Below are 20,758 nucleotides of genomic sequence, written 5' to 3'. Positions count from 1 at the left end.
GTGAGGAACACAAGCCATTTTCTGACGAATTTATTTCGGACTTAAAAAAATGTTAACCAACGAGGCAAGGACCCCCATTCGTTCCTTAGCAAGCGTATGCGCCCCTGTTGCTCATACCACTGTTGTTTCTGGAGTTCCTGCACTGCTATATTAGCAGACTGCTTCCAGATAACTCATAGTATTGGAAGAATCTCTTTCAAATTCTGTCCTAGAGAGGCAAACAAGGCAACGCACAATCTAGCCAGACTGAGTTTAGATTCAAATGATGTTATTAATTGGGAGAATTATCCTCCTGATTCTGTTTTATTTGATGTACTGAATGATGTAACTCCTCTTATATCGGAATAAAATGCGCTCTTCGTGTCCAGAAAAGGAAGAAATGTTGTTTCTGAGAAGTTTGGTTTCAATTAGTCGGTCAATCCTGGTTCGGTTCCTCTCTGGTAAATTCGGTTGCTTCTATCCGAAAACGAAAGTACACTTGGAAAACTTAAAATAAAGTCTGACCTGCATATAACCCTTTATTTACAAACACTTAGAATTCGTATTTTAAAGTTTTAAATTCTAGAGATAACTAATTATGTATAATATGGTGTACAATCTCAATACAAGCTAGTTCATATTCTAAACTACATAAAAAATATTTCAATACTATAAAATTTCTCAGATTTTATTAATTTTGTGTAGCCTAAAATACAAACCATTATGTATCGAGATTTTACACCATTGTAGCATTTATCGATGGCTACCATTTTGTCTTAATTTTTTTAAATTTTAAGTATTGAAGAAAAGCTACATGTAGTTCGGTCTCCAAAACACCAACGCAATACTTCATCTATTGATAAGAAAATGTTGGAGATTTATCTAAATTTTAACTTAGACGAACTCGATAGTGGCGGTACTACTGTAGATGAAACCGACTACTCCGCTTTGTAGACCGAAGATTGGGATTGGAATGCCGCGATGGAAGAGTGCGCAGTGTCCGGACGCAACCTGTCACTCCGCTCCTTGCTGACTCCCCAGGCTTCACGCCCAATATCCGTAGAAGCTTCTAGAAGCACTCTCCCCGCTCCAGCTCCATCAGCCCAGCCAGCCCAGGTCGACGCGGCGTGCTGATCCCTGCCGCTTCCTCCGCGGCGGCGCGAAGGATGCTGGCGGCGTCCAGGGTCTGGTCTAGGTCCGCGTCGCCGTCCTCGCCGGTTTCCCCGCACTCTGCAGCGGCGGCGGCGAGCTCCCTTCTGCAGAGGTCCGTGATGCAGGTCTCTCCGAAATCGCAGGCGCCTCCCGGTCTAGCTGGCACGGGGGATCGCGCGGCCGATGCGCCGCCTCCGCCGTGCTCTTCTTCAGGCGATTTTAGGTGAATGTCCTTCGGTGTATGTATTTGCTTTGAAGCTGCAATATGCTCATGCCTGGCATCGGGATTAAGAACCTCGACTGCTCGAGCTGAAAAAAATCTGGATAATGTCATCGTGAGAATGCAGTTACTTTCCAGTCGCATGTACTTGTGACATTCTCAGAATTCTGATTAGGTTATTGCTGCAAGAACCGTCTGATTCACTGCGCTGTTATCATTGTTTCCAGCGAATAATGATTATTGAACTTCTTACCTTCATCATGCGAAGATGAATTGACTCTGTAATTCGGCACTCTTCTTTCATAATTACTTGCTCTGGCTGAAATTCCGTGTTTATAATAGGGAAGAGCATGCCAGCAGCAGACGAACAAATCAAAGACATCCACTGCCTAATCGAGGCAAGTTGATCGGAGGGAACCACCATGTTCTGTATGGAAGTTATCTTCCACAAAACCAACAGAGATGCAGATACTATTCGTCTTCTTCTGACCAAGAGAGAATGATTGTAAACAGGGTGTGTATTTCCATCTATACCCTCATTTGTTAACTTACCATTCTGGTTAACTTCGGATGTCATTTTCTAATGTTTCTTTGTATGCATGTATGAATCAGCTTGGCATCTTTATCCCAAGAATTGCAATCATCATTGCATAAGTAGAATAAAACCAAAGTTTTCCTGCACATTAACTGGATCAAACATCTTCTTTCTTTCCAGATTATACATGATCTGCCAAGGTTTGTGAAAATTGTAGAAGTTGGACCGCGAGATGGACTGCAAAACGAAAAAGATACAGTGCCCACACCTGTAAAGATTGAGCTCATAAAGAGGTTGGCAACCTCTGGATTATCAGTTGTTGAGGCAACGAGTTTTGTCTCCCCGAAATGGGTGCCGCAGGTAAACTTCTTAATGTTTTTTCTTCCATAAGGGTAACACCGTTTACCAGTTTGATCCTTATGCATTTATGACACGAGTTGATAATTCGGAAGATCTCTGATACCCTGTTATTGTATCTTCGAAATCTATTGATCCACACTATCTGGAAGAATTCTACCATCTATCTATTTATAAAATAAACTTGCTGGTAGTTACATTTTATGACTGAAACCTGCTAGTTACATTTATAGACTGCAAAATTATGGAACAACAGCAGCTTTTGGGCCCATTGGTTGCTAGCATGCTTAGCTTGTGTCCATATGGTACAGTACAATATCTTTTAGCATCAGCATAAATTGTATCATCTCTTCCAAACCTTGGGAATTTTACGCATTATGAGCAGTCATTTGTATAGGATTCTTGCCAGGTCAATGGAAGTGTGAACATTACCTTGCATTAAAAGTGGAGCTTCACCACCACAGAAATTTGTTTGGTTTTGTAACCCTAACATATTTCCACGGCCAGAGAGATACATACCATATGATATTTAGCCTGGGAAGCTGCAGAACCCAACAAGGGATGTGCCCATTGTTTAAATGTTGGGAGTCAAGTGTTGGATTGGCCATGAGTGGTACAGTGGATCCTCTGGATGTTTTCTTTGTAGCTTCAGAACTAAAGTTTCCTCCTACATCAAATGAATAACGGTTCTGATGCAAAGGTTGGAGTTTCTCCAATTTGGTTGCCTCTGTATATATGCCGCAATGCTGGTTGCTGGATATTGGCAGTGTTATCTGCGTGAAGTTAGTGTCCGATGGGGCGAATAGTGCACAAGCTCTTAATTTTTACCTGTGAATAAGTATAAATGTGAACTGCCATTGACCTTTGATAATTGGTTTTACAGCCAAATAAATAGTCCTTGCAATTAAGATTCAGCCAGACTGATACAGGTCCAGTGCCACAAATAACAGTAAGGACTGAAATGTGCCTAACATTACCCCACCGAGCAAGGACTGTAATAACATTTTTTTATTGAAACAAGTAAGGACTGAAATGTGCCTCTGGGTAACATTATGCTAGACTTGAGTCATCCTCCTTTTATTTTTGGCAGGAGTACTACCTAGCAATGAAGCGAGGGAAGGAAACTTATACAGGAGTGCCTACTGAAAACTTAATTGCTGGATGGTCTACGTAGCATTGTGGTCTAAATATGTAACATTCTGTTATGGTCTAACTGAAAACTTCTCATCTGACAAAGGAATAAAAGAAAAATGACTGTTAGCGAAACAGCCTTCATAATCTTGTGGCCTCAAATTTGTGTGGTTTGCATGCTTCTTAAGTTATGCTACCGGGCCCTTATTTCAAGTCTACTTTTTGTTTTGCATGTCCGTGAGTTCATCTTGCCAATCATGTATTTGACATCCCATTGCTGAATGATATGAAATTAATAATTGTAGCTAGCTGATGCAAAGGATGTTATGGAAGTGGTTCGGAATATTACGGGTGTAAACTTTCCTGTATTGACTCCAAACCTTAAGGTAAATTATTTCTAATCAACTGGATTTTGTATTGTTGGTTTACCCCCTTTAATAATTTGTTCTGCTCATATATCATCAGGGATTTCAAGCAGCTGCCGCAGCAGGTGCAAAAGAAGTTGCAATATTTGCATCAGCTTCTGAAGCATTTTCCAAGTCAAATATAAACTGTTCAATTAAAGAGAGCCTTGCCCGCTATAATGATGTTGCTCTTGCAGCAAAAAAACAAGAAATTCCTGTGCGAGGGTGAGTTATTTGATTTTCTAGCTTTTTAAGGTGGGAGCTTTGCTAATTCATTTTACTTTCTAGCTTGATATATATATATGATGCAAAAAAACATTTAGGAAAGACACCATTGGTCCATAAACTCGTCTGAACAATTTAGTCCATTAACTAGGAAAATGTATATCTGGTCCTTTAACTCGAATAACTGAATCACTCTAGTCCAAAACCCCTGGCATGGACACCTGACCCCACCGTGGTACAGAAGCCACAAGTGGTCATAATTTTGGATAAATTATGCAGGTTCCCATGTTATTGTATGCACCATCCATATTCATGAATGTTTTCATAACTTTCGAAAGCTTTGCGATACATTGATGGTCTATGTTTGATGTTCTACTACCTATGCTGGTGACATTGGAGCATATTTGAAACTGTGAATATTTGAGGCTTACCTTTAGATTGAAATATAGTATGGACAGTAGATTCCATATATGTGCAGTTTCTCTAGTGCGACACATGCTAATTAATATTTGAGACTCTTAATATTGTGTTGCTCTATTCTGCAACAATGTAGGTATGTTTCTTGCGTGGTTGGATGCCCAGTAGAAGGTTCAGTACCACCTTCAAATGTAGCCTATGTTGCCAAAGAGCTTTATGACATGGGCTGCTACGAGGTTTCACTTGGTGATACAATTGGAGTTGGTACTCCAGGTTATCTTACATTATTAACTGCCCGTATTTTTTGTTTAAATATGCGGGAGCTATATTTTGCTACTCTTAGGACGTCAGTTTGCTACACTTAATTAAGCAATGATATTTGGTGATAGTTTCATACCTAGGTCCTCACAGCTTTGGCATATTTGGCCTGATTTGGTTTTCGTGTTTCCTTAAAATTAATGATGATTTTTTTGTCATCTTCAAACTATTTTTTTCCTGACATTAATCTTCTCAACAAGTCCAACAACTAACATAGAAGAAAACTGTCCCTAATTCTACACCAGTGGTACATCACCAAGTTCACTAAATCTTAACTCTTCTTTTTATGAAAGATTATGCTTAATTATGTAGTTTGAGCAGCCTTCCTCTTCTAGATAAACTAACTGTTGCTTTGTGAATATCTCAGTTGACACGCATCATCTTCCATGTATTTAGGCACGGTTGTTCCAATGCTTGAGGCAGTTATGTCGGTTGTTCCCGTTGAAAAGCTTGCGGTCCATTTCCATGACACCTATGGCCAGTCTCTTTCGAACATCCTCGTCTCTCTCCAGGTAATCATCTGACGAAATACTGTGAATAAACCATCACGCAAAACCAGAATGGTGCTTGGAAACCTTATTATATCCACCAGATGAGATCAACCGTGTTCTTTGCTCAACCAGATGGGCGTCAGTGTCGTGGACTCCTCTGTCGCTGGTCTTGGTGGCTGCCCCTATGCGAAGGGTGCATCAGGGAATGTTGCCACCGAGGACGTCGTATACATGCTAAACGGGTTGGGGATCAAGACAGGCGTCAATCTGGGCAAGGTAATGGCAGCCGGCGAGTTCATCTGCAAGCATCTGGGGCGCCAGTCTGGGTCCAAGGCAGCGACCGCCCTGAGCAAGGTTACAGCCAGCGCCTCAAAACTATGACTATGAGGCTGCTCTTACTGTCGTTACTCTGTAACATCTTCATCCGATGCCTGTTAATTCTAAACCCTTTCCTGCAATGTTTGTTCGTGACCACCTGTTGCAGAATATACATGTACAATACCAACACAAATAAAATTACGTATAAAAGAATAAAAGAATGTGTCTTTTTTTTCTGTTGATCATCTACCTACGGCCATTCTCTCGGCTGTGTGATTCAGCTGTAAAATCTCTTGTACTCACAACACTTATTATGGATCGAAAGGAGTACACATTTTTGTTACTGTTATGACTTTTTTTGGGGGAGATAATTGCACTGGTAGTACACCAACTTGTCTTGCGGGTTCAGTTTAGTCCACTAATTTGCGAACTGGTATGGACTAGCCCACAAAATAAAGCTAGATAACCAAATGGGTACATAAAATGAAAAGATCGGAACATGGGAATAGATCGTATACCAATGCTGACTACCCATTTCCATTGTTGTGCTTTATGAAATGGAATACTTGTACAAGGGTAGTTTCGCTTGATATTTGTGGAGTGGATCATCCCTCTCACAGATTTGAAGTCATCCATAATTTAATGTCACGCCCAAACTATAATCGAAGAAAATGCTGCTACTAGTTTCAGGGCTGCATAGGTCCGCCAACAACGTCCAACACTACTACTGTTACCCAGTTGTAGGCCAGGTCCCCGAGCTTGTCGGAAAGCTTCTCCAAAACAGAGTAAGGGCATCTCGAGCGGCGGACGGACGCTGAGCGACCGTTTGCATCCGCCTTGACCGGAAATGCGTCTGACCTCTGCTCCAGCGGGGCGACGCAAAGTGACCGGGCCGTCCGCGGAGACCCGCAAACCTGACCCAAATATGCGCCAGGTTTGTGTCTCTGCGGACGCTGCGCGGACGCGCAAAGTGTCCGCTCGGTCCTCGCGCGGGCCCTCCTGGCAGGGGCACAACTGCTTCGTCTTCCGCGGCATTACTTGCGGGCGGCGCGCTGCAGCCTTTGCAGGACCGCGTTAATGGCGCGCCTCGGCTTCCATGAGCGTGCGCAGCTAGGCAGCGTTGCAGTGGCAGGCCATTGAAGGCGAGATGGCGTCCGAGCCTCTTAAAGGGACGCTGCCGGCGCATGGAGAAGATAATGGCCGGGAATCTTGCCGCCTTGGCTGCTAGGGACGAGAAGAGGCGTCAGGAAAAAGAGGCCGCAGCTGCCATTTACCACAACCTCGCGAAGGAGGTCATTGAGGTCCAAAGGATGGACGTCAAGGCCAAAAGGCAGACGCCGAAATCAAATTGCGTGACGCCGAGGCGAGGAGGATGGACGCCGAGGCCAAGATCCATGTAGAAGACACAAGGATCATGCTTGCCGACTTGAGCGGCGTCGACGACGACACCAGGACATGGTTCATGAAGAGGTGCGCCGAAATCCGCGCGCGAGACACCTGATCGCCATCACCATACGCCCAACACCTTGGCCTCCTTTTGGACTTTTTTATTGTTGTTCAAGCCTTGTTGTGCCCCCTTTTACTCCACTTTGCGCCGTACCTTGTGCAAAGTGTGATGAACATATTGCAAACCTCAATTTGCGGCTGTAATTTCGTGCAAATTTAAGGCTATAATCTCTTTTTTTGAAATCGGGCCTGCGCCGAAAATGCGTCGCCCCGCTGGAGCCAACCCCAGACGCAAATGGGCACGACCATTTGCGCGTCCGCCAGGCGACGGAAACGGACACCCGCGGATATTTTGGGTGTCCGAAAAGCGTCGCACCGTTGGAGATGCACTAACATAAAACGAACGATGGTTTTCAATGGCTCGATTAGGTTCGACATGGTTGCTTACTTAAAGGTAACTGAATATAACATACGAATAATGTAACTCAGTTCAATAATAATGCAATAAAAAGTTGTATGCATAAATACAAGGAAAAATGCCCCTTGCTTGTGCACGGGTTTAGTTTTGTGGTGGATACTTGGCAATGGGTAGAGTATGAACAGGGTAGAGCAATACCAATACCATACCCATACTCGTATAGTAAATGGGTATAAAATTTTACCCATACACGTACTCATGAGTATAAAACTTTACCCATACTCATACCCAGGGGGTACCCGTATCCATTGGGTACCCGGTGGGTAGGTTAAATTTTACACAAGGCACTCACAATTTTAAATTTATCGATAACAAATTGATTAAAAAATTAATTATCTCAACTCAATAATAGGTAGTTGAGTACATAACAATTAACATAATAGAAAAATCATATTCTCATATTCTAACTCATAAGTAAATGAAAGTAGACGTGTCACGTAAGAAGATAACAATAAAGGGGTAAACGGGTAAGGTATGGGTATATCCATGGGTACAAGGCTATACATGTGCCCTACCCATGACTTAGCGGGTAGGGTATGGATACTACCCATGGGCATAAAAGTGTACCCATACCTGCCCATGCGGGTACGATACCCGCGAGTATTCGTACCCATGGGTAAAATTGTCATCCATAGATACTCTGTCTTTGCTTGTGCTACCCATAAATACAAGGAAAAATGTCATAATTTCAATGGTGCCTGCCCGGTGTGGTATCCTTGTAACTACTCCCTCAATTTCATAATTTCTCAATTTCATAATTTCTCAATTTCATAATTTTTTGTTGTGATGGAGGGAGTACCATTTAACCCTACATGACCCATTTTGGTAGCGTGGCATGCCGCATGTGTGAGATTATCTCGAGCTGGCGTGATTTGGACGAGGTCTAACCGGCCTGACCAGTAAAACCACCTCTTCTCCGAGTAAACCTTACTTTCCAGTTTCCACTCTATATAATTTGAGAATATGAGCAAAATTAATGGCGTCAATTAAATCAGCACAGTGGTCTCAGCTGGCACACAATATTCATGACCCATTTACACTGGCTTGTTACATTAGACAACACGACGGTAAATCAGCACGGCCTTCCGGGAAGTTGAGTGGAGTTAGTTCAGTTGTACGCTGAGTTTCTATGTACGTGATTGAGCTCCTACCGAATAATCAAATTATTTGCAGCTCCTTGCCAATACAAAACAGTAACAATTGACAATTCAATCGGTCCTCCCCGTCAATGTCAAGCTGGGTTCATGCTTGAGTACTCTTTGTGTTTTGATGAACTTGTCTGGTGGTAGCACGAGTCCTTTTCCATAGGCGGCTAACAGAAGAGCCTCTGCTCGCCCTGCATCAGTGTCAACGCATCAGTTTAACTATCTAAGAAAATGCACCACCTCTCTTTTAGCCGGAGCTTTAACTAATGGATTAAGCTAACAATGCTGATCAAAACATGTTTAATTCGCTTGGGTGGGCTTGAATATATTAGGGCAGTACGTGACATCTTAATTTGCAACAAAGTGCAAGCTAGTGCGTAGCTGCACACACTGCAAAGCAGAATCTGTATGATTGGATTTGGTATGCATCTTGCAAGCAAGGCAGGTAATACACAGAAAGGAATCGTGTACTGCATGCTTATTCATGTGTTTATGCCTCCAACTGATCAGCTCGAGCTAGAAAGAAGCAAGATAATGATCTTACCCATAGATTGTTGTGTCGAAAGTCAGGAAATATTACATCTATATTAGGATGTGGGCACAAAAGGCACTCCAAGCTATGGGCAGTTACTTACTGTTGCGACTTGCAAAGTAGTAAGATGCGTACCATGATGTTTCTTCAACTTCAGGGATAGAGCCATATCCGGGAACAGTATTCTAGCAGCTTGTCTGCTATCATCCTGGCAGACATAGAAGGATCATAAGATAAGTATTATATGATACTGAATTTCACAGACCCACAGTGTGTAGGAGCTTTCAGCACTGGGTACACCCTTTAGAATAACACAAGATCTAGAAAGAAACATTGAGATGATGAGAGGCAAATGTTTTTGGGTAAAGTGAAATGCCATCTTTGTATTACCACTGCAGCAACGAATTGGTTGAACTGAAATTTGATTCATTGCTGCATTTAGCTTGGATCACAGCACCCCCGATCTAATCCAATGACATCTAAAGTCTAAAACTATTGCAACCCAGACATTTCCACTCTAAGCAGTTCAAAATCAATTAAACTGGTTCATTTGGGGACTAAACCCACCAACCCGAGTTTGAGGACTCCCCCACGGACTAATCAGGCTTCCAGCCTGATCTCCTTTTTTTCATTCGCACACTGTATTATTTCTCCCAGTGGCTAGTTATTCCATAACCAGGTTGGCTTACTCATGGTTGTCCTATTTCTATTAACTAGACATTTTACTACACAACCTTACTGATAATCAAAATGGCAGCACCGGTAGGACATCATTATTCAAATGGCAGCATCAACCCTAAGTTTGTATCAACAAACATCTAAACTTTGTACCATTTTTCTTTGTAAATGAGAGGGATATATAGCAGGAGTAACAAACCTTAGGTGATTCACTTCGAGTTAGCCCAAAGTAAGCTTTCCATGTCTGTGATGCGACTGGTACAACAGAAAACCCAGATGCCACTAGAGAAGCAATCCACAAGCCATACGAGAAACCTGTACTCCACCATCCCTGTATACCATAAAACAAAAGGGAAAAGTTACTAACAGAACCAAGGTTGTTGATAGAACTTGAATTATACCAGATGTTTCACATGAAATTTAAATATTCATATGGTGTGAACTAGATCCTGTTTTACTCAAGTTCAGATTACAAACTAAGTTTGAACTAGATCCCACTGCCTAGAGCATAACTTTATCTTCGACTTATGCATGGGCTATCTTCAGAAATATGTGATCTCAAGATGCCCACAGACTTAGTGTTACTACCAGCAGTTTATTGCACAATATCGTACACCCGGGATGGTAATAAGTTGCAATGCAGCAGTGTAATCCTAAACTAATCTTATTGCAGGCACTATCCAAAGACATGAGTTCTCTAAGAAGTTATGCACAGAACAACAGTATGCAGTAATCTCGATGCGGATGTTTCTAGTGACCGGCTAAATGCTATTCGAGGAAAAGCAAGAAGCAAACCAGTTTCCCATCAGTTGGAAATGGACTTGATTTCTCAATATACGCAGTAGTTCCTGAAATATAACATAAGCACCACAGATCATGGTCAGACACCAGAAACTGTAACTGACCGTAACGGACTCGCGCTCAACACACAAGGAACTCAAGGCTTCAGGCACGCAACACCCCAGATAGGTCGGAGTGCACAACTACAGACATGTGGCCATACCGGGAGGCGCATCAAGGCCACGGAGAAGTTGGATGATGGACTTGGTGTCCAGGCGCTTCCGGGTGAACTCCGACACCATTATGTGCACGAACGGGTTATCGAACACCTACAGGATGCGAAAACGTGAACGGTGTGATTAAGCACACCTGCCGACAGGAAATGCTAGTTGAAATCCAGCAAAAATCTACGGGCCTCACCTGAGAGGATCCGTTGGGCGAGAGGACAGCGATGGCGCCTCGGGTGTCGGGATCGATCCCAAGCGCCCAGCCGGTGGGGGCGGGGGCGGCGTCGCCGTTGCCGTCGTCGGCCGGGAGTAGGGAGAGGGAGGCGAGCCAGGGGTCCGCGGCCGCCACGTCCGCTAGGAGCTTGGCCCGGGCCCTGGAGCGGGACTTGGCGGGCAGCGCCGCGGCCGGAGGGGCCAAGACGCGGCAGCGGCAGCGGCGAGAGCGGAAGGGCGGGGAGAAGAAGGAGGCGGCTGCGTCCCAGTGCAAGGTGGAGCGGCGGAGGGCGGTAGAGCGGAGGGCGTTCATGGGGTGGTCTGCGTGATGGGTGGCTGGCGCGGCGGCGGCGGCGGCGGCCGATGCAGCAGCGGCAGCGGCAGCTGCCATAATTCGAAAGAAGGGAGGCGGAATGGAAGGGGAGGGTTTTTGGGTTATTCCGGTCGGGGGATAAGAGCATCTCCAGCCGCCCAAAGGGCCCTCAAAATAATTTAGGACGCGCTCGATAAAATTTCGTCCCAACCGTCTCAAAGTTTTCTTCCGTCAGACATCGACCTAATACGATGTCCGGCGCCCAAGCCCATTTCCGCTACACAGGGAATGTTTCGGGCACGCCGGATACAATAAAAAGCGAGGCGAGGAGACGCGGGCTCGACGCGTCAACGACACATTCAAGTTTAACCTAACCATCGTCTACCTCGCGACGGAAGTTATTGGCGCGCAGTGACGGTGCAGTTTCTGCAGAGACGGAGCGAAGCGTCTCGTCGCGCCTAGCTCTGCGTGTCGGCGTTAATGAGCGTCACCGTCTCCCTCCGGCCTATAAAAAGGGACGCTCTCGCATCGTCCCTCACACACAAACCCTAGCACCTCTCTTCCCAACCCTAGTCGCCACCATCTCAAGAGTCGACGCCATGGCTGGTAGAGTCAGAGGCAGAGACCGAGGTTGTGGTCGTGGTCGTGGCCGCGTTAGAGCTGCACGGTCGTTGTCGCCTGCGACGTCGTCGTCTTCATCGTCGGACCTGCAGGAGTAGGACCAAGTGTTGTTCGAGTTCGTCGTCGTCCCCAAGGGCGACCCACTCGGCATCCAGAGGCTGCCGGACAAATTCGCCGACTTCATCGCAGGCAACGAGCCGATCGCTCTGCATCTGCGGGAGGCTGGCTGCGACTGCTGCCGGTGGACGTGCTCTTCGACGGGCGCGGCAAGATGTACCTCCACACCGGCTGGGAGAAGTTCGCGCGCTACCACGACCTCGAAGCCGGCTGCGTGCTCACATTCTCCTACCTTGGCGACGTGGATATGAGCGTCAAGGTGTTCGACGACACGCGCTGCCACCGGCACTACCACGGCGACATCAATGAGGAGGACGATTGAACATGCCGAGTGTTGTTTCTTCGCAGCGAAAATATGCATGGAGGTTTCTGGATGTTCTTCCTCGAAAGGACCAACATGGCTATTATCACCAGCTAGATTTTCCAGTTTGGGTGACTCGAAGTGCCTGGGAGTGTTCTTTCTTGGCGGCGAACACACAAAATCTGCGATGCCAACACTAGTTAGATTTCCTCATTTTCCAATGTTTTAACTATGTATTAGTTTGTAGAAACCATGTTCCAAACTATGTCTTAGTTTGTGTAAAACCATGTTCGCAATTATGTATTAGTTTGTGGAATGTTCATTCTCTCTATTGAAATAAAAATGCAAAAAAAAACAACAATAGTATTTTAATGTTAAAAAAAAGTTTGGGGCGGTGTTTGGGGGACGCGGCTCGGGAGCGACGTCCCCCAAACGCGGAAAGAACAAAACACATCCCCCAAACGCTCGATCCAGCGCCATTTAGGGGACGCTTTGGGGGACTGATGGTGCTCTGGTGATGGCGCCAGACAATCTTGGTGGCGGTTGTTGTGGAAGCGGTTGGAAAACCCCAAGAGGAAGGTGTGATGAGCACAACAACAAGTTTTAATCAAGGTTTAATCGACTAGTAGAATAAAAGCGTGACTTCTAAAGGTGTTGCTAGCTGACTAGTGGCAGGACGCACTACCGGCATCAGCAACAATGTGGAACCTGCACACAACACAACCAAAATACTTTGTCCCAACTTACAGTGAGGTTGTCAATCTCATCGGTTTGCTGAACACAAAGGATTAGACGTATCGAGTGGAAAAAGATGTTTGCAGTAATGAAAGAGAACAAAGCTTTGCAGTAAGTAAAAGAGCAAGATTGCAGTGGTTGAATTTATCAGTGTAAAGAAAATAGGACCGGGGTCTACAGTTCACTAGAGGTGTCTCTCCATAAAGATAAATAATATTGGGTGAACAAATTAAGCTGAGCAATTGACAGAGTATCGACCATACATGACAAGATGATTACTATGAGATTCGTTTGGGCATTATAACATAATACATAGACCGTAATCCAACTGCGTCTATGACTAATAATCCACCTTCCGGTTATTGTCCGAACCCCTTCCAGTATTAAGTTGCAAGCAACAGATTATCGCATTAAGCAATGTGTGTAAAGTAAACAATAGAATCAAACTTGTTTAAATGTTCCAGCTATTCTCTATTTCCTTGAAAAGGGTGCTCAAACGACAAGAACTGTTTATGATATTTTATGGAAGGCAGAATTCTTTAAAGAAAAAGAAAGAACTTTGAGTTTATTGAAGAACTAAATGAATAAATAAAGTAGAAGAAGATCACTAGTATTCCTCGTTCTCTAATTATTTAGACATAATTTACCTCCTTCTTAGTCCTATTTGGATTTATGTCGTGCCAATCCAATATAAGCCCCTATTTTATTTACTTTTTCTATCTAATTTGTTTTCTTACCATTGTATTTCCATTGACAAAGGTCTATTGAACAAATAGAATTTGTAGGAGGATAAAGAGACCTCCTCGCGCCCAGGATTCCGTCCTGGGTCATTAGATAAGAATCCAAAGATAAATAGGGAAACAAAAAATATTACTACTGTATAAACAAAAAGTTTGAGAGTAAGCATTACATAATCTCCAAGATTTTTTTTTAAGGAATAGATTACCAGTTTTTCCTTACCACATGGATCCACTACGATGAATTTTGTTTATTTTTTATTTTTATAGTTCAAAATGCAAAAATGAATTCTTGAAAATTTTTTTGGAAGAATTCATTTATAATAAGCACTCTTATCAATATAAAAAATATTGTTAGGTATTGTGTAGGTACCTAAACCTGCTCAACGTAGGTGCAGAAGGGTAGAAAGGCTGATCAAAATTTATTGATGCAGCTATCCATTCAATGTAGAAGAATTTGCATTCAAAATCTTTTTTCTTCGTACTTTCCCAAACACAAAATACCTCCTTGTATTCGCACTCTCGAATGTGAGTGGAATAAATTCGACTTTCATATAATATCTTAATAGAATTCCATGTAATGATCAATGCATTTTTTTGATTCTATATTATCTGCATGTCTAGAATACTAGCAAGAGAATATTCCTCATTTTTTATATAATTGAAATGGGATTGACGAATAACAAATAAACATAATAGTGTTTATTAGTGTCGCATAAAACGAAATGGGGCGTGGCCAAGTGGTAAGGCCAACACATCTACAATCTTAGAAGTTATTGTCACTCTTCAAGAAAACTGTTGGAGATATGCCCAAGAGGTAATAATAAAAGTGTTTATTGTTATATCTTAGTATTCATGATAAATGTTTGCATCCCATGCTATAATTGTATTAACCGGAAATATTAATACATGTGTGTTGTGTAAACAACCAGAGTCCCTAGTAAGCCTCTTGTATAACTAGCTTGTTGATTAATAGATGATCATGGTTTCCTGATCATGAACATTGGATGTTTTTAATAACAAGGTTATGTCATTGGGTGTATGATATAATGGACACACACCCATATAAGCGTAGCATAACATCAAGTCATTAAGTTCATCTTGCTATAAGCTTTCGATACATAGTAACCTAGTCCTTCGACCATGAGATCATGTAAATCACTTACACCGGAAGAGTACTTTGAATACATCAAACACCACTGCGTAAATGGGTGGTTATAAAGATGGGATTGAGTATTCGGAAAGTATGAGTTGAGGCATATGGATCAAGAGTGGGATTTGTCCATCCCGATGACGGATAGATATACTCTAGGCCCTCTCGGTGGAATGTCGTCTAATTATCTTGCAAGCATGTGACAAGGTCACAAGAGATGACATACCACCGTACGAGTAAAGAGTACTTGTCGGTAACGAGGTTGAACTAGGTATGGAGATACCGATGATCGAACCTCGGACAAGTAAAGTATCGCGTGACAAAGGGAATCGGTCTCGTATGTTAATGATTCAATCGATCACTAAGTTATCACTGAATGTGTGGGAGGCATTATGGATCTCCAGGTACCGCTATTGGTTATTGATCGGAGAGGAGTCTCGATCATGTCCGCATAGTTTACGAACCGTAGGGTGACGCGCTTATGGTTCGATGTTGTATAGTAGATATGGCATATGAGTTGGAGACCGAATGTTGTTCGGAGTCTCGGATGGGATCCAGGACATCACGAGGAGGTACGGAATGGTCCGGAGAATAAGATTCATATAAGGGAAGTTAATTTATGGGGTTCGGAAAAGGTTCGGGATTTTCCGGTGAAAGACCGAGAAGTTCTAGAATGTTCCGGAAGGGTTCCCTAGTGGGCCCACGACCCTAAGAGGGGCCACATGGGCCGAGGGGTGTTGCCTTGCCCTAATGGGCCATGCGCACTGATACGTCTCCGACGTATCGATAATTTCTTATGTTCCATGCCACATTATTGATGATATCTACATGTTTTATGCATACTTTACATCATATTTATGCATTTTCTGGAACTAACCTATTGACGAGATGCCGAAGGGCCAGTTGCTGTTTTCTGCTGTTTTTGGTTTCAGAAATCCTAGTAAGGAAATATTCTCGGAATCGGACGAAATCAACGCCGAAGATCTTAGAATCCCCGGAAGCATCCATAACACACGAGAGAGGCCAGAGGGGGCCACAGGCCCACCAGACCATAGGCTGGCGCGGCCTAGGGGTGGCCCGCGCCCCCCTATGGTGTCATCGCCCCGTTGACCTTCTGACGCCGCCTCTTCGCCTATAAGAAGCCCCTCAACCTAAAACCTCGATGCGGAAAAGCCACGGTACGAGAAACCTTCCAGAGCCGCCGCCATCACGAAGCCAAGATCTGGGGGACAGGAGTCTCTGTTCCGGCACACCGCCGGGACGGGGAAGTGCCCCCGGAAGGCTTCTCCATCGACACCACCGCCATCTTCATCACCGCTGCTGTCTCCCATGAGGAGGGAGTAGTTCTCCATCGAGGCCCGGGGCTGTACCGGTAGCTATGTGGTTCATCTCTCTCCTATGTGCTTCAATACAATAATCTCATGAGCTGCCTTACATGATTGAGATTCATATGATGATGCTTGTAATCTAGATGTCATTATGCTAGTCAAGTGGATTTTACTCATGTGATCTCCGGAGACTCCTTGTCCCACGTGTGTAAAGGTGACAGTGTGTGCACCGTGTGGGTCTCTTAGGCTATATTTCACAGAATACTTATTCACTGTTATGAATGGCATAGTGAAGTGCTTATTTATATCTCTTTATGATTGCAATGTGTTTTGTATCACAATTTATCTATGTGCTACTCTAGTGATGTTATTAAAGTAGTTTTATTCCTCCTGCACGTTGTAATGGTGACAGTGTGTGCATCCGTGTTAGTACTTGGCGTAGGCTATGATTATGATCTCTTGTAGATTATGAAGTTAACTATTGCTATGATAGTATTGATGTGATCTATGCCTCCTTTCTTAGCATGAAGGTGACAGTGTGCATGCTACGTTAGTACTTGGTTTAGTTGTGTTGATCTATCTTACACTCTAAGGTTATTTAAATATGAACATTGAATTGTGGAGCTTGTTAACTCCGGCATTGAGGGTTCGTGTAATCCTACGCAATGTGTTCATCATCCAACAAGAGAGTGTAGAGTATGCATTTATCTATTCTGTTATGTGATCAAAGTTGAGAGTGTCCACTAGTGAAAGTATGATCCCTAGGCCTTGTCCCTAAATACTGTTGCGTTACTACTGCTTGTTTACTGTCCTGGGCAAAGCACTTTTCTGGTGCCGTTGCTACTGCTTATTCATACCACCTGTATTTCACTATCTCTTCGCCGAACTAGTGCACCTATTAGGTGTGTTGGGGACACAAGAGACTTCTTGCTTTGTGGTTGCAGGGTTGCATGAGAGGGATATCTTTGACCTCTTCCTCCCTGAGTTCGATAAACCTTGGGTGATCCACTTAAGGGAAACTTGCTGCTGTCCTACAAACCTCTGCTCTTGGAGGCCCAACACTGTCTACAGGAAAAGGAGGGGGGCGTAGACATCACGCACCAAGCCCTCAAGGCCCAGGCCAGCCACCCCTTTAGGGCCAGGGGCAGAGCCCAATGGGCTCACCCTGATGCACAGGCATCAGGGTCCAGAATTTTTTTGCTTGTATTTGAGACCAAAAAAGGCCCTGTGCATCACCTTAGCCCACTAAGAGTGCATCAGGAAAGCCCATTTTTCTCAGCCCAAGGAAGAGTTGCTTGAAGATGCATCAGGGTGGAAAAAAGTCCAGCTCCGCCCCTGTTTAGGGCTTCCCCAAAACCCTAGGGGAAAGACTTGGGAGGAAGAAAGCTCCCCCCCTCTTTGGCCGCCGGCCCTAGATGGGTTTGGGGCGTGGGGGGCCACCCCAACCGACCATCCACCCTATATAAAGAGGGGAGGGGCAGGGGCACAGCCCTCCCTCATCCCTCAACCCTGGCCGCCCCCCTCTCCTCCACCGCACCTTCTGCTCCGGCTTAGGTGAAGCCCTGCAAAGTTTCTCCTACACCACCACCACCACCACGCTGTCGTGCTACTGGGATCCCGAGGGGATCTACCACACCTCCGCTGCCCGCTGGAACGGGGAGAGGAAGGACTTCATCAACACCGTACGCACGATCGAGTACGGAAGTGCTGCCGGATTGCAGCACCAGGACGATCGACTACATAAACAACAAGATCTGATCTCGTAAGGCTTTGGATCTTCGAGGGTAAGTCTCTCATATCTCTCATTGCCTCGATCTTCATAGATTATATATTGCCTCTTCCTAGATTGGATCTTGGTTTTGTTCATGTTCACGGTAGAAATTTTTTGTTTTCCATCGAACCCATCAGTAGTATCAGAGTCGTGTCTATGCATAGATATGTTGCACAAGTAGAACACAATGGTTTGTGGGCGTTGATGCTTGTGTTGTCTTTAGTTATGTGTACTTTTCATCTTGCGGGATGGTGGGATCAAGCGGCCCGGGCTAACTTTACATGACCACGTCTCATGAGACTTGTCCACGCTTGACATGCAACTTGTATTGCATAAGTGGCTTTGCGGGTGTCTGTCTCTCTCACCATAGTTAAGATTCAATTTACTATTTCAATCGACAACACTAGTATCGCCGTTGTGGTTCATGTTCGTAGGTAGATTGGATCTTACTCGAAAACCCTAAACCACGTAAAATATGCAAACCAAATTAGAGGCGTCTAACTTGTTTTTGCAGGGTTTGGTGATGTGATATGGCCATGATGTGATGACGAATATGGATGAGATGATCATTATTGTATTATGGCAACCGGCAGGAGCCTAATGGTTGTCTTTAAATTTGTTAAGACATGCGTGTCTATTCACCATGTAATAGCTTTATTTCATTACTATGAGTTAGTAGTTGTAAAAGTTGCTATGGATGGTGGACAACCATGAAGCGGCGCCATGGAACTTGGTGCAATGCTGGTGATGATGGAGATCATGCTTGTGTGCTTTGGAGATGGAGATCAAAAGCAGAAGAAGAAAGGCCATATCATATCACATATTATGAATTGCATGTGATGTTAATCATGTATGCATCTTATCTTGCTTAGATCACGACGCTAGCATTATAAGATGATCCCTCACATTAATATCAAGATAATAAAGTGTTCTCCCCTCGTATGCACCGTTGCTAAAGTTCGTCATTTTGAAGCATCTCGTGATGATCAGATGTGATAGATTCTACGTTCACATACAACGAGTGTAAGCCATGTTGCACACGCGGAAATACTTGGGTTTGCTTGACGAGCCTAGCATGTACAAACATGGTCTCGGAACACAGGAAACCGACAGGTTGAACACGAGTCATATGGATGATATGATCAACATGTTGATGTTCACCGTTGAAGCTACATAATCTCACGTGATGATCGGACTTGGTGTAGTGAATATGGATCGTGTGCCACTAAACAACTATGAGGGATGTTGTATTAAGTGGGAGTTCATTAGTAATTAGATTAAAACTTGAACTAATTATCATGAACGTAGTCTGAATAGTATTTTGAATTATCTGTAGAATTGGCATATGTTATCTACCATGCGCTAGTCTAGTAATTGAGATAGAAATATTGTTAAATCTGACAAGTAACTTTACGGACTGGTACCGTATTGTTAAAGAATCAAGAAATGATTAAGTCCTGTTGCGAACTTTTGGTAAACCTCACATTGCTGATTCAAAAGAGCAATGGTTTCAATTAGTACCTAAAATCATCTTGTCTCCGTAAAACTTGAAGTTCAAATCTGTTTGAAAAGTAAGGAGCTGAAATTTTAGTTTTCAGAAATAAGCAAGGTGTGAGATATATGTGATATCTAAGACCTTAGTGCAAGATGATAGAATATAATTTAGTGAGACTACATAAACCCATAAGTTTTATGGGAATGTACGAAGGTTGAAGACGCTAGGCGTCCCGATCCTCCAACTAGTTGGGCACTAACGATATTCGCATATCCATGAAGTGGTCGTCCTTTGTATGCACCATTGCTAAGACTCGTCATTTCGAAGCATCACGTGATGATCGGGTGTTATATATAGATTCTACGTGTGCATACAACGGTGCAAGCCAGATTTGCGCATGCGAATACTAAGGTTAAACTTGACGAGCCTACTATGTACAGACATGGTCTCGGAATGACGTCATGATTTGATGGATAAAATTATGAGTGAAATTGTTCATCACATTAAAAAGTTACTAATAGTGAAATCTGGAACACTTACCGTGTGATGATCAACTTCAAAGTAAGAACCTCAAGGTTATTGGTATTTGACCAACGGACCTAGAAGTTATTGATGGTGAAGTGTTTTCTGAAAATGAGGAAAGCTAAAAGAGAAACTACAAAAGATTTTGGCAGAAAGAAAGAAAAGACTAGAAAGTATAGCTCAGGTGTATATAGATGATATAATGTTATGAATGTATTCTTTTTTTGGTCACACAATGAAATTCTTGGGTATCTGTACCATATTGGTTGGTATGAAGTGTCATACAAAATAACACAATACAAGAATACAATGGCCTAAGTGACTGACAAGGAATATGGTAGGAATGCACGTCTGGAACAAAATAAAGTGTCATCGTGTTCGTCGTTGGCATTCTACCTAGCCCATCAGATTTATAATAAAGAACTTGATAATTGTTGTTTTGTTCTGGTGAAAGGAAAATAATGAGTTGTTCAAATTATGATAGTATTCCATGTACGATGGATAAGTTATTATAAATCTTTATGGTGAAACACACATGCATAACACTGACGCTAAAATGCCATAAGGAAAATGATGTGAACACCACTTATTAGTGGAACCGCCATTTAGGTCATGTTAG

General features: G+C 43.5%; 2 protein-coding genes across 2 annotated transcripts; one reads left to right on the top strand and one right to left on the bottom strand.

Annotated features, from left to right (window-relative positions):
* Window positions 1-927: 927 nt before the first annotated feature.
* On the top strand, window positions 928-5,896 carry LOC127342455 (uncharacterized). The gene is made up of 8 exons (XM_051368413.2): window positions 928-1,354; window positions 1,694-1,865; window positions 2,067-2,246; window positions 3,680-3,760; window positions 3,840-4,003; window positions 4,557-4,693; window positions 5,135-5,250; window positions 5,362-5,896. The coding sequence occupies exons 1-8, from the start codon at window positions 1,146-1,148 to the stop codon at window positions 5,608-5,610; spliced, it is 1,308 nt and encodes a 435-aa protein (XP_051224373.1). The 5' UTR covers window positions 928-1,145; the 3' UTR covers window positions 5,611-5,896.
* A 2,539-nt stretch (window positions 5,897-8,435) lies between these two features.
* On the bottom strand, window positions 8,436-11,477 carry LOC127342454 (Holliday junction resolvase MOC1, chloroplastic). The gene is made up of 6 exons (XM_051368412.2): window positions 11,027-11,477; window positions 10,830-10,935; window positions 10,622-10,674; window positions 10,026-10,157; window positions 9,284-9,356; window positions 8,436-8,807 (listed from the first exon to the last, which is right to left on the bottom strand). Exons 1-6 carry the CDS (start codon window positions 11,435-11,437, stop codon window positions 8,680-8,682), a joined length of 903 nt encoding a protein of 300 aa, XP_051224372.1. The 5' UTR covers window positions 11,438-11,477; the 3' UTR covers window positions 8,436-8,679.
* Window positions 11,478-20,758: the final 9,281 nt, after the last annotated feature.

Source organism: Lolium perenne, chromosome 3, assembly GCF_019359855.2.
Source record: "Lolium perenne isolate Kyuss_39 chromosome 3, Kyuss_2.0, whole genome shotgun sequence".
In the NCBI taxonomy this organism is placed as follows: Eukaryota; Viridiplantae; Streptophyta; class Magnoliopsida; order Poales; family Poaceae; genus Lolium; species Lolium perenne.
The sequence above is the reverse complement of the archived record's forward strand: the minus strand, read 5'-3'. Positions and strand labels throughout refer to the sequence as shown.